The 14,653-nt window shown below is 45.0% G+C and overlaps 1 protein-coding gene across 1 annotated transcript in view; it reads right to left on the reverse strand.

The window, feature by feature from the left end:
- Nucleotides 1–587: 587 nt before the first annotated feature.
- The window catches only part of CASQ2 (calsequestrin 2), a 31,565-nt gene continuing 17,499 nt past the window's right edge, over nt 588–14,653 (reverse strand). Inside the window, exons 7-11 of the mRNA XM_042867299.1 lie at nt 10,115–10,160; nt 7,722–7,776; nt 6,740–6,840; nt 6,344–6,418; nt 588–2,511 (exon numbers count right to left, since the gene is read on the reverse strand). Of these exons, the coding sequence (XP_042723233.1) occupies nt 2,305–2,511; nt 6,344–6,418; nt 6,740–6,840; nt 7,722–7,776; nt 10,115–10,160 (484 nt within the window). The 3' untranslated portion in view covers nt 588–2,304. The remainder of the gene's footprint in view (nt 2,512–6,343; nt 6,419–6,739; nt 6,841–7,721; nt 7,777–10,114; nt 10,161–14,653) is intronic.

Raw genomic sequence — 14,653 nt, forward strand, 5'->3', positions numbered from 1 at the left:
CAGCTTGTTCCCTCTCTCCCGGCTGAAATAGCTGAAAGGGCAGAGCAGAGGGATAGCACTGGTCACCTTTCTGATCTGGAGAGAGGACCTCCAGTCTGACAGCACACTGCATTTCAAGCCTTCCCAAAGTCTCCACCAGATCCTTTGGATTGGGGCTGAGCTGTTCACCGCTGTGCTCGCTGGTGTAAACACCCAGATGATCTCCCCAAACACGCTTGGTTCAAGTCTTCCAGAAAGTGCTTATACATCATAAAGAAATAAGAAAGGGCTAACACAGATAATACCCAACATGAGGACGTAGCTCTCCTATCATGCTAATAGATAGTGCCTGAAAAGTGCCAGTTGAGTGTCAGATGCTCAGTGTGAAGCTAGCATGGCCTATAGCCATCTACCACGTAGGCACAGCATTCATTCTCAGAGGTATGTAGACATCCAGCTGAGTGTTTTTCATGCTGGCGCCTCCCACTGAGGGGACATGGCACACACAGAAGTAGATCAGTACTTCAGCCAATTTATACTAGTAACTTCAAATTTCTATTTCAGCTCAAGTATAGAGGGAGAGAGAGAGACAAAGAGACTGACCAACGTAAAGGAGAAAAAGAAATCTATAAAATCTTGCTTTGCAGCTTATCCAATGAAGGAAATATATGGTGTGTAAACCTTGTTTCTCATCAGGCTGATTCATTTTCATACAGCGTGCACTGAATCTCTTGTTCCTTGCACTATTATTTCCACTAACATCACTTATCTCTGACATAAGCCAGTTTTCTTAAGAAAGACCAGAACAATGTTTTTTGACTGTTTCAAGAGAGGACATGTACATCCCACCTCCGCTACCAAGTCTGAATTACTGGAAAACATATTTATAAAGTATTTATAAAGATAAAGCATCTCCAAGCTCTCCATTCATTGCACTATTGTCAAACCTAAGAAGCTAAGACAATTGAAATCTGCTGGCATGGGAAAGCAGGGAGATCTAATGCTGTTGAAGTGACCTGCACATGGATGGAGCGGCACTCACTGGGACTCAGTCACTGGCCCTTCACCTCATGGCCCCCTTTGCTGCAAGCTGATGCCATGAGCTCCACCTCAGTGTGGAAGAGGTTTCTCACAGGCTACCATGGAACATCCAAGTCTCTAAGCAGGGATTGAATTTGCAGCTGAATATGTAGAAGTTGACCAGCTTGAATGCTTTCATTGCTCATTGCCCAACTCACTTAATCCAGCATCTAGTATGGTTGGATGGATATGTTCCCTCCTAACACCTTGGTCATGGGAAAAGATGCTACATGGAATTTTGATTAAAAGTCACCTAAAGCTGGAAGGTCATGGGGAATAGGAAGGCTTCAGGGTGAGCCCCTATGAAAGTTTCTATTGGCAGAAGTGTGCTATCTCACATTCACCACCTCAGCTGCAGATGTTTGGAACTGGTTTGAGGTCAGCTCCAGTGTTTCCCCAAGATTAAGAACCAACAGTCAGGCTCAGTGCAGTGATCTTCATCCTTAAGAGTCTGGACTCAGACCTGCAGCAGCCTTTCCAGCATTCAGAAACTTCCAAGCTCAAGAAGTTGCAAGCTGTGCTGTCCCATCTAAAACCACCTGCACTTACTTTTTCCTTGAAGAAAGCATGTCAAACAGGGACTGTGGTGTTGGCTTCTGCATCCTCTGTCAGATACAAATATACTGTCACTTTATGGAATCACTAAAAATTATTTTAGGAACACTAACTAGCGTTCCTAAAACTGTCTTCCCCCCCTCAAATGTTTTGCTGCTCCTAGTATGCTAACAAGTAGCTTTACACTCCAATAGCAGAACTTTCAGGATCCAGTCGTCTTGGCAGAGTAGCTGCAAAGGGCATTTTGTTTAATGAAAGGACTAAACTTTACAGTGACCTTCCCTCTGTTTCGAGTGAGATTTGGTCTTTGGATGTACATGATGGGCTGATGAGCATGGAAAATACAAACTGGCTCCCTGTGTCCTTCTGGCAGTGAGCATGCAGGTGCTTTCCTCCTGCACTGGGCACTGGGGCAGGTTCCCTACAGATTCCTATTGTCCTTTCTATGGAGGCATGATTTACAGTGGTGCTGGGCACCTGCTGGTGCCACCCACCAAGATAGCAGTCCTGGTGGCTCAGCACCTCTGAGAATCAGGCCGGGAGTCCCAGCAGGGGCAGGGGGAGCGGGGCAAGGGGGAAAGGAGGAGCAGGCGGTGCTTGCTGACGCTCAAACACAGGTCTTCTGATGAAGGGACCTGCCACAGGGGGAGGCCTCTCGGCCTCCACAAGTCAAACTGTACAGAGTCACAGTTAGTCATCATCATCGTCGTCGTCGTCATCGTCGTCATCATCATCGTCATCATCATCATCGTCATCGTCGTCATCATCATCGTCGTCGTCATCATCATCATCTTCAGTATTTATCTTCCCAGAAAGCACATCCTCTATCCAGTCCTCCAGCTCCTCGGCTGTGGGCAGGTCATCGTCGTCCCTGATCTCCATCCAGACGCTATCAGCCTGTGGAGACAGGTGACAGGGATTAGCCACCCTCAGTCACACGGGAAGAGATTAGATTTGTTGCTAATGTTGTGGTAAGGACTGGACCATATGAGGGATGCAGGGTTGGAGGTGGCATTAGCTCCCTCCCTACTACAGCACATGGGCAGGAGCAGCCACAATACCACTCTACCCGAATGTTGGGAATACCACCCTCCCCATGAAGTGTTATTGGTTCTGACTATGAGAAGCAGGACTGTTTGAGGTGTCTACAGGAGCCTTTGGTGCTGTTTGTTGTGTGTTTGATGTGAGCCTGCTGCCCTGTTCCTAGTCCTACACTACATTACTTCCATAAACTGGAGAGGTGAGGGTGAGTAACAAGATGATGTTGTTTAAAATGCAGTTAGAAGGTGCTGTCTAAATTGCAGCTATTAGCCAGAGACAGAAAACACAGCTTAGATTTGTCTCTCTGTTTTCCTATAGGTTCCTTGAGTAAATGCCTTGATAAGCTCCTTTTCCTTCTTTGTTTTCTCTCTGTAAACAAGATCAGCCTCCTGTTTCACAGAGGTGCTGTGAGGTTCTTTCTATCAGTGTTTCATTTTGCAGAAGCAAGAACTTTCCATACGTCAGATGATAGCTACACACACCACTTCTTTGTCAGTGGTACTTAATTCTCTTTATTTATTCTCTTTATATCTGGCTTCTTAAAAAGCCATACCGTATTTAGAATCAGAGAGTCACGGAATAATTTGGGTTGGAAGGAATCTTAAAGACCACTCAGTTCCAAAACCCTACCATGGGCAGAGTTGCTATTCACCAGCTCAGGCTGCCCAGGTCCCCATCCAAACTGGCCTTGAACACCTCTGTGGATGGGGCATCCACAGCTTCTCTGGGCAGCCTGTTCAGTGCCTCACCACTCCCATAGTGAAGAATTTCCTCCTTATGTTTAATCTAAACCCACTCTCTTTCAGTTTGAAGTTATTACCCCTTGTCCTCTCACTACACTCCCTTCCAAAGAGTCTCTCCTCCTTTTTCCTATAGGCTCTCTTTAGGAATTGGAAGGCCTCAATGAAGTCCCCCCAGAGCTTTCTCTATGGTCTGAACAACCTCATGTCTTTCAGCCTCTCTTCACAGGAGAGGCACTCCAGCTCTCTAAACAAGGTGGCTTCCTCTGGACTTGTTCCAACAGGTCTGTGTCTTTCTTACGCTCTGTATCTGCTACATTTTCCTTCTAAAACACCAAAACTGAAACAACAACAACAAAAAAGGACCACAGAGAGGCATGCAGCTCTTACTTCATGTAAATGATCCTGTTCCAGAGCACAGGACCATTTGTGTGGCAAGAAGGGATATCTCAGATAAGGGTAGGGGGAGTGGGACCATCAAGAAGATTCTGTGCAGAAGCAGCAGCAATGTTCTGAAGCATGTCATGGTGTGAGTTCTGAGCCACAATGAGACAAGCCAGTGTGGGCCTCTGGGAGCTTTGTGTTTGTACTGGTAAGTTTTTAGAGAAGTGAGAGGGTCACAGAGGTTATGTCCACTGAAGCCAACAGGAGTGTTTATTTATACTTGGCTGTGTAAGCCCTACTTTGTACCTGTGTAACTCCACTGAAAGCAGTGATGTAACACTGAAATAGCAAAATGAGCTCAATGTTTGTGTTAGATATCACTAGCCAACCTAGAACTTTCTTAAATCTCTCTCTTGAGGAATAGAAAACAGACTTAAGAGGAATGAAATAAAATCTGCAAATACAATAATCGACAACCTGAAATATTTACTATATCAAATCTAGATAATGTATGAGTTTCTACAGGTCTCTTAGTGACTGCCAGATAATAAGGCATATGTTCCTGCCTGATGCTGCTTTTTACATTATTCCCTTGTTACTGACAGTCCTACTTTTATGAATGCCCATTGATAGTTGTTTAATGTTGCTTTGACATGACTTAAATGTAGCCAACTGCAATAAATATAATAGACACCATAAGCTAGTAATAAGAGCAAAAGACTGGAAGACTTGGGGCTCTATTTCTAGCTTGTCTGTTCCTCTCTCTCATGATTGCAGGTGACAGAAACCATCTTGGTCCTCTTCCCTTTTCTCTCTCTCTGCCTAATACTCTGACAAATGCTGCCCTAAAACACCAGACACATCCAGCCAGCACTGCATCTGCTTGGGGTTGGGGGCCAGGCAAACAGCTCAGCTGAAGTACATCTACACCAGTGCATGTAGCATGAGTAACAGGAGGAGCTGGAAGCCATTGTGCCACAGGCAAACTATGACTGAGTTGCCATTAATGACACAAGGTGGGATCTCTCCTAGGACTGGAGTTCTGCGGAGGATGGCTATAAGCTCTTCAGAAGGGATAGGCAAGGAAGGAGGGGCAATGGCTTGATTGTCTGTGCTAGAGAATGTTTTAGTGCTGTTGAGCTTGGGACAGGCAATGCTCAGGTCAAGCCTCTACGTTTAAGGATGAAGAGAACAGCCAACAAGGCTGATATACTAGTGGGGGTCTGTTACAGGCTGCCTAACAGGATGGAGAGACAGACAAGGCATTCTAGGAGCAGCTGGCAGAAGTTGTGAAATCATCTGCCCTTGTTCTTCTGGGGGACTTCAACTTCCCTGATACGTACAACACAGCCCAGATGAAGCAATCTAAGAGGTTCCTGGAGTGTGTGGAAGATAGTTTCCTGACACAGCCGGTAAGAGAGGCCGTACACAGAAGTAAGAGAGCCTACCGGGGTAGGTACCCCCATAGACCTGCTGTTCAACACTGTTCTCTGTTCTCACAAACTGAGAAAGACTAGTGGGAGATGTGGAGGTTGAGAACTGTCTTGGGCACAGGCTAAATCGATGGGCTGAGGCCAATAGGATTAAATTCAACGAAACCAAGAAGTGCCAGGTCCCACACTTTGGTCACAACAATGCCAGGCAATACTACAGGCTTGAGGCAGAGTGGCTGGAAGACTGTGCAAAGGAAACGGGCCTGGGAGCATTAGTTGACACTCAGCTGAATGAGCCAGCAGTGTGCCCAGGTGACCAAGAAGGCCAAGGGCATCCTGGCTTGTACCAGAAACAGTGTGGCTAGCAGGAGCAGGGAGGTGATCGTCCCACTGCACTCAACTCTGGTGAGTACTATGTTCATTTTCAGGCTCCTTAATACAAAATATTGAGGCTGTGGAGGATGTCCAGAGAAAGACAACAGAGCTATGAGAGGTCTGGAGCTCAAATCTTCTGAGGAGTGGCTGAGGAAACTGAGATTGTTAAGTCCAAGAAGAAGAGGCTGAGGGAAAACATTATTGCTCTCTACAACTCCCTGAAAGGAGGTTATCGAGAGGTGGGGGTCAGCCTCTTCTCCCAGGTAACAGTAATAGGACAGGAGGGAATGGCCTCAAGCTGTACCAGAGGTGGTTCAGATTGGATATTAGAAAAACCTTCTCCAAAAGAGTGGTGAGGTGCTGGAACGGGCTGCCCAGGGAGGTAGTTGAGTTACCATCCCTGGAGGTGTTCAAGAAATATTTAGATATTGTACTAAGGGACATGGTTTGGTGGGCAGCGTTGGTGGTAGGTGGATGGTTGGACTAGATGATCTTAGAGGTCTTTTCCAAGGTTAACAAATCTATGATTCTATGACTCTACACTCTGTAGCTTCTAAGCCTGAGCACCTTCCTCTCATTCCCTGCACACAGAAATGATGGGGTCTTGATGCTTTTTCCCAGAGGAAAAAAGCCTGTTTTCCTCGCACTTAACAGAAATCTTACTAATGCCAGTAGACCTACTTTCTGCTTTGGGTCCCATAATTTTCAAGCATTCTATTCATGGAATCACTGGATTTTCAGATGCATGCTACTCACGTCTGTGACATTCACAATCCCAATCTGCGGCCTGAACAGGTCAATATTGAAGGTCTTCTCCCAGTAAGTGATAAGCTGCAGGAGCAAGAAGCAAAACTCAAACAAGGATCTTTGCAATATTCCTTTGCATAAATTCAACTGGAAGGGCAGTGAGTCCAGAATACCATGGAAGGAATGGAAGAGAAACTGAAAGCTTGGCCATTGCTCATAGCAAAGAAAAGTGCTGTCTCTGGGGATGCTGCTGAGACATCACTCAAGTGAGCAGCTCCTAGTGACAGCCCATGGTGCAGTGCCCCTTGCTTTGCATCCTGTGCATGCACCCAGGCTAATCCTGTGTGCTCCTGTGCCTATATCCACATGCCAAATCAAGGAAGGAAACCAGCCCCTGCCACTCACCAGAGGAAAGTCGTCAGGGTCGATCCACACAATGCTCAGGTCAGGATTATCAGTGTTGTCCCTGGCAACCTGCTTCAGGATTTCCAGGAACTCAAAGCCGTCTGAAAAGACAGAGGAACCTCTAGAGCCCTCTCCTGCAAACACCCAGCCACTTTCGCTTGTGGGGTTTCTGACTTCCTTCACCCCCTATGAACACAGGAGTTGTTTATAATTCTCATTAAAATGCTGTCTCCCCACTCTTTCTTCTGATAATAAGGCTTTTAATTTGGACCAACCTCCCTGGGTATTGAAATTAGTTACACATGAATTAATCCTCATAATCCCTCCATGGAGCGGAACAATGTAAGTGTTTTCTTGTGGCGAGGGAGGAGACACCAGCCCTTAAGAGGCCAAAGCTTTTCATCACGCTGCTGGCATTGAGAATCACTGATTCTGTGGCCTTTCTGGAAGCTATGCCTACGGTTTTCCTGCGTGATGTGACAGAACAAGCCCTCAGCACATTCTTAATTCACACAACAAGACAGATTCAGAATTAGGGACAAATCTTAGTGCCCAAGCTCCAGCTTCCTTGCTGGCTATGGGAAAACATATGACCTGCCACACCAATTAAACCAGAGGTCTGTGCTAGGCACAACTTTTGTGACAGCTGTGGCAGAGATTCAGAAGTGATGGATTGCTTCCAGGTCCCAGACTGGGATGGAGATGACACCTGTTCTTCCAGCCAGCCATGTACTTACGTCCAGCCTGTGTAGGATGGTCTGGTCAGGGGAGAGCTTTGAGTCAGCTGGCAGAGGAGTGTGAGGGTGGTCCCAGGGGCTTGTTAGAAAATGATGGTAACCCCTGTGCTGAGGATCAGGGTGTGGGAGGACAACAAAGCAGATAGTAAGGGGGGATGAGAAGGAGCAATTCTGGAGGCTGAGGAGGGGACCTACACCTTCTTGAGAGGATGAAGAGTCATACAGTGAAGAAAATGGCCTCCTACCTGGGTCATCTTCTTCAGCAAAGGCCACGATATGGATTCCTTCCATGTCATCCTCCTGCAAACAATGAAACAGTTATTGATAGGACAGAGGGAAGACAGTCTGAGTGGTTGCTGGAGACAAGAGGTGCTGGGATAACTTTGAACAAGCAGCACAATCTCCAAGAGAAAATTAGCTGAGGCACCACTGAGACACCAGAAATGAGAGCTGAAGTAAGGCTGAGTTGTGGAGGTAGCAGGCACCAAAACAGGTTATTTGGGCAGCATTGCTGAAAAACTGGGGCTAAAAGTAAGGTGGGCACTCCAATAGCAAAGGCAATAGAGCTTCTCTAATGGTGTGGGTCAAAACCTTGGTTGCTGAGAAGGTTGAAAACCACCTAGCATGGGAATCTGTGTTCACCCTAGGTCACCTGAATTCACTGTGCTCAGCCCTAAAGTATGCTTGTTTGAGTCCACTAAAGGAGCTTTCCTCATGCTGTGGGGGGTGATGTGGATCACTTGGGCATCTTGTGGGAAGTGAAGGGTCTCTGCTCTAAACAAGGCTCTTCATGAACAGCAAGGGGCATTGAGTAGGAGGCTCAGTTTGAGGTTCAAATGAATGGAAGATAGAAATGACAGCCTGGCGGGCTGCTTCTCTCTGTGCTATGTGTGAGCAGTGGGTAATGATATTGGCAAAGGCCAATCGATCCGCCAGCTGTTTTGTCATCCGCCTGCTATGAACGTCATCTCCCACAGAACGGCTTCACATTCCTCACCCACTGCTGGTCCCGGATTTGATTTCAATTGGTTTTAATGCGAGAAGAAATTCCCATCTAAATGCTAATTTCTTTTCCATTCTGAGCTCAGAGGTGACAAAGCCACCATCAAAAACCGAAAGGGAAAAAAACCTGAAAGATTAAGTAGAAAATATTATCTTTAAAAACAACAGCTAGTGTAGGGCCACTGGAGGCATCTTTGGAGAATATGTTTTCACAGGGGTATTCTGGGCAGATTTTCTCTGAGATTCAGAGCACTTACAGCTGGCAAAATCTGCAGCATTCCTTTTTCTCCATGTTTATCAGCAGCATTGTCAGATAGGAAAATACAAATATATATATGATCAGAATATATATATACACCAGGATAAATGCATATATATGTCAGAATATATATGCATTTATCCTGGTGTATATGTATATTCTGACAGTCTGTGAAGCAAACTAAACTGGAGTAACACCAATGAAGCCACTGGTGCTGTCCTGAACTTGCAGTAAGACCTGAATCCACCCTGTTGTGGTGCAGATGCAAGCCGTGTGGCAGAGGAACATTTTGTATTTCCAGGCTGCTTTTTAAACAAATATCCCACCACTGCCAATTCACACACTTCTCTAGAGGTTATTTCAGAATGTATTCAGTATGAAATCAAAATCATTGCCTGTGAAATTTGGGTCCTAGTGAAGCCTGTGAAAATAACTTTGAGGAACTTAGTGGATCTAGGAAGCCATATTCTACACAGAATCTGTATTTCAAAACAAAATGAAAACCTACCATGCCTAAGTGGCTCATAACTCTCAGTACAGTTTATTACCTCTTGCCTTGTTGTATTAAAGATTCCCATGGTTTTCAGTGCTTCTAACTCCCACAGCATTTCATGTTATATAGCGAATGCTGTTAAAAATGCTGTACTGAGATTTTTGGAAGAATGATTGCATCTTCTGTAACTTCTATAAGCATCTGTTCAGCTTTGTTTTCCACATTCAGCTGGCAGTTAAAGCTCTCTAGATGGCTGTTAATGTCTTATTCATCCATGGTGAAGGAATAATTTGCAATACACTATTTTTCTTTATTTTTCACCCTTTCCCCCTTCCCCTACATTTACAGACCAGGAGAACTCTGTGTGTGTGTTCTGCTCCAAGCTGCTGGTTAGTTCTTCACAATTGCTGACTTGCAGCTTGCTCACACCTCAATAAGAGCAATCAACAGGCTATTTACTCCATAATCTATATAATCAGCTGAACTGCCTGCCCTCGCTTGCATTTTGAATTGTACTGTTGCTCCAGTACAGTTTCCATGAGTCATTCATTTGGTACAATCTCTGTGACTCCCCCATCTAAAGGATGTCCATTAGATGATCCTTGCCAAGATTGCTCTGCATTGATGTACCATGGTCAGTACAGAGATTCTCAACAACAGGATACCTCTTATCTTGGCTGGAGTAGTTGGTTACCTGAGAATAACTTCTACTTTTGGGAGGGAATAACCATTTCTTGGGAATTAACTCTTTATGCTTCTGGGAAAGTGTGGCTCTGTTTGCTTAGCCAAAGGCTGGGGCTTGGGAGCAGCAGTTTGGTAGCCAGAGGGGGTTTGTTTCTGTTTGGAAGCAGGGGACACAAAGCTTCATCTTCACGTGTACTAACCCATGTCTCAAACATGTCTTCTGGGCGCAGCTTCCGCAAGGTGGCTCTGAAAAGAAGAAAGAAAGGCTCTTTGAAGATATATCCAGCACCATCGCGTGCAACACTGCCACTGTCATGGGCAAGTTCACTGTGCCACATTTGATTGATGTCCCAGTTCAACACTGCAAGCCACCACATTTTGAATGCAAGTCTGGGGCAGGGTAGGTCATCTTCTACTTTCATGTGTGGTCATAAAACCCTGCCCTTGGCTTCGCTGGAGTTGCTGTAGCCACTCCTTGTGCCTGGGAAGATGAAACGCCACTCTGTGCTGGGACATGCTGGGGTATCAATCCTACACATGGCAGATTGTTCCATCCAGGCTGAGAGCATAAGATGAGCCATTCACTTTTGTTTTGCTGTCCCTAGGACATTCATACTCTTGTTTTCCTATGGGACTCTGTTCTCTTTTAGCAGTTTTAGCCCAGCTTAACTTTGCCATAAAAATCCCCCAGATTCTGTTATAGCAAAGAATAACCTCTAGCGAGAAAAAATACATCATAAGAACCATTGGAAAGAAAATGTAAATCAGCCAAAGCCTGGTAGGCTTTTTTGAGTTTGTTTTCGAGAAGCAATTCATAAAGGGTAAAAAAAGGAATAGTAAATGTTTTCAGACACATCTGCAGCAGAAAGCTTGTCAGAGGGTCTGGCTGGCTGAGGAGTGAACAACAAAGGGACACAAGGCTGTGGCAGATAAGCACAAGGGACCCTTTGAGTCTCTGCTGACTGTGGCATCAGGGTTCCAAGCAGAACAGCTCTTCACGGCAGAGAAGCCCTGCAAGTTGTTGCAAAAAGAGTGGGTCCATTAGGTTTTTGGAGAAACTGGTAAAGTGAGTGGCAGCATATCATCAAGATGAGGGGGCATCCTGTGAGATGTGAAGCCTGTTGCTTATGTTTGTCTCTCTGCCAGAGCAGTGGAAACAGGGAATGGATGTTCAGGTTTTTAAAGGCTCCTGATGGCTCCGAGGAGCCAGTTAACATTCACAGCATATGCTTTGGCAGGATCATAAGCATAATGTATTCTTACATTATCTGAAGAAAGGTAGGAAATTGGAAGATGACAGCATTTGCTTATTATGCCCAATTATTCAGATGGTCCACACCAGGCCTGACGGAGAGGAGTTACAAAGGCATCTCCAGAGACCTGAGTGTCTTCATGATGGATAGACATATAGGAAGTAACACATTTGCAGAAAAGCAGCCCTGATTATACAGGTCCAACAATGGGCTCTAAATTAGTTATCATTAATTATTGCCTCTAAGGGAAGGGGCCCAGGTGTCATAAACTGAGAAAGCAGCAGTTCCAAAAACAAAACAAAACAAAAAGAGGTTGCAAATGGTTGGGAAATGGCTGAAGAGCAAAAGACATCATATCATTATAGCAATAGACAACTCCACTGTGCATACCCCCTCACTGAATGCATTTGTTGTCCAGAATATCCCATCACAGAAATGATATAGGACAACCAAAACAGTCCCATGAAAAGATGGCAGTGGTAAAGAAAGGTTTGGAATGGCCTCTATTTTGTGGAGATTAACTTAAAGAAAATTATTTGTCTTGAAAAATAAGTGACTGAAGAGGGATTTGGTACAGAGTGTGAAAAATGTTTACCATTCACAAGGAATGAACCAGGCTAGTCATTGTTTCTCAGAGCACAGTTGGTAGGCACACAGTAAAATTATAAGGCAGCTGGTATAAACTGAACAAAGAGGAATACTCTTTTGATGCAATACACAATTCAGCTTTGGAACTCCTTACGTTTAGATACTTTATGCAGCAAAATAGAAATGAAGTGAAGAATAACTGCAGAATTTGAAGAAAAAAACACTAAGCACAAGGACAGGGCTACAATTCTTGACCCAGCAAGTGTCCTCACTGCTGTTTGACTGAAACTCGAGATTATGTTGGATGAATGCATATCTCATACTTGTATCTAGTGTTTCAGATGCTTTGCCTAGCTGTTTTCTAGGGGCAGCTCTTAGAGAAAGGAAATTCGGCGACAAGGATCTTTGAGTGCATTCACGTGTTTCCACTGCAATTTTGTGCTGATAGAGAGCATGCCTCACTAGACTATAGTATTTAGCTGTCTGTGTTTAATCATCTTCTTGATGCTGCTACTTGACAGAAGAGCTTGAGAGAGAAGATGGGAAGGAAGTCCAGGAGGTCAGCAAAGTGACCTGAGAGTACATGGAAGATAAAGGACCCCTTCATAATTCAGAAAAAGCAGAGATCTGTTTGCAAGACTTGCATTCAGCATTCCCTATCTCTAACCCCTGTGTGTGCACAAATGCAAATCTCCACTGTTTGGGGTGCTCTAGCAACTTCAAAGATTCTGCTTTTCTTCAGCCCCTTTCAAGTTCCTTAGATGTCTGTGGTGAAATGCAGCTTGCACGAGCAATGGATAGCCTGTGTGATTGTCATGTGCTGTATTTATTTGTAAGGATGCAAAAGTAAAAGAATTATAGAATATCCTGAGTTGGAAGGATATTCCATAATGATCCCCAAGGATCATTGAATCCCGCTCCTGGCTTCACAATGCACTACCCAAAATTGAAAGCCTATGTCCAAACAGTCATAGAATCATAGAACCGCCATGGTTGGAAAAGATCTCCAAGATCATCTAGTCCAACCGTCCACCTCCCATCAATATTGACCAACATGATCTCCTTCTATGATGGAGTTACCCACCTGGTGGATGAGGGAAACATTGACGTAATATATTGGTGGTTCTGTGATTCCATATTGCCCACTAAACCACGTCCCTTAGTACCACATCTAAACATTTCTTGAACGCCTCCAATGACAGTGACTCAAAGACCTTCCTGTGCAGCCTGTGCCAATGCATCACCTCTTTCTGAGAAGACATTTTTCATAATATCCAACCCGAACCTTCCTTGGTACAACTTGATTCCCTCTAATCTACTCCTTGAACTCTGGCAGCTCGGAGCTGCCCTGGGCAGCCTTCACCCTCTTCTGGTGAAGAACCTTTTCTTAACCCCCAACCTGACACTTCCCAACACAACTCCATGCTATTCCCTTGAGTGCTGTCTCTGTCACCAGAGAGCAGAGATCAGTGCTGCAGGCCACCATGAGGCCTTTCTTCAGCCTCCTCTGCTCTAGGCCAAGCAAACCACGGGACCTCAGCTGCTTGTCATATATGCTGCCCTCCAGACCCTTCCCTATCTCTGTAGTCCTCCTTTGGTTACTCTATAACAATTTTATGTCCCTCCTATGTTATGGCACACAAAACCTCTCTAATTGAGGCCACACCAGCTCAGAGATATCTCAGGACAGAACAGTCCCTTCCTAAGGCTGTCTGGCAGTGCAGTACTTAATAAAGCACCTCATAGGTAGTTATTCCCTTATACAAAGGCTGCTCTGAAAGTACTGCCTCCTATTTTATTATTTTGGCCCATGACATCGGAAGCAGATGTCAGTGTTACGGCCGTAGAGGTTGAATCTTTGCCATGTGACAGATGGCATCAGAGGAGTGGTGTAACAGAATGGGGTCTGCTATGGAATAGCATATGAAGCAAAAAGTGTGTCATTTAATTCCTCCATGCAGGAAAAAAATGGCACTCAATTACATTCATTGACACTTGTAGAACATTTGTGGACACCAAACAGGGGATGTCAGCACAGTGAGGCAGTAGGTGGAGCATTTCTTCAGCAGCAATGGCGATGTGAAAGACAAGCCATGTTTCAGATGGCCATGTACAGCTGTCATGCCTTGAAATGAAGAGTGTCTTGATCAGCTCATCCACATGAATCAGCAGATTGCAGCTACAGAACTATGTATGGAACTGAATATCAGCTCAGTGCATTAGAAACGATGGTGAAAACATTGGAATATCGCAGTGCCAGATGGGTCTCACAGATTCTCACACTGGAACAGAAAGTACACTGTATGCAAGGTTGACAGGACCCGTTTAACCAATACAAGGCTGAAGATTACGGTTTCCTGGATTATATCTTTACCAGTGACAAGATGTGGTGCTAACACTATAAGCCAGAATCAAAATGGCAGTCCATGAAGTGGCGACATGTGAATTCCCCATCAAAGAAAAATTCAAGATACAGCTCTCAGTGGATGAAGTAATGTCTTCTCAGACATTAAAAAACTGTCTTTTGGAACAGAAAAGAGGTGATCCTGCCAGATTTCCTAGAACCCAGACAAAGCATCAACTCTGACCACTACACTGTGACACTGACTAAGATGAAGGCTTGAACTTTCAAATTCAAGCTAGAGAAGAATACAGCTTTTCTCTTGCAACACGATAATGCCAGGTCACATACCAGTCTGAAGACCATGGAGCAAATTGCCAGACTTGGCTGGACTGTCCTACCATACCTACTGCATAGTCCAGATTTGGCACCTTCTGACTTCCATCTTTTCGAGGCCAATGAAAGATGAACTGCATGGGCAACAACACCATGATAGCAGCTGTGAAACAGTGGGTCACTTCCACTAGCACAGATTTCAGTGAGAGTGGCATGTAGGC

Source organism: Lagopus leucura, unplaced genomic scaffold, assembly GCF_019238085.1.
Source record: "Lagopus leucura isolate 7727_CA_CO unplaced genomic scaffold, USGS_WTPT01 Super-Scaffold_100001, whole genome shotgun sequence".
Lineage (NCBI taxonomy): Eukaryota > Metazoa > Chordata > Aves > Galliformes > Phasianidae > Lagopus > Lagopus leucura.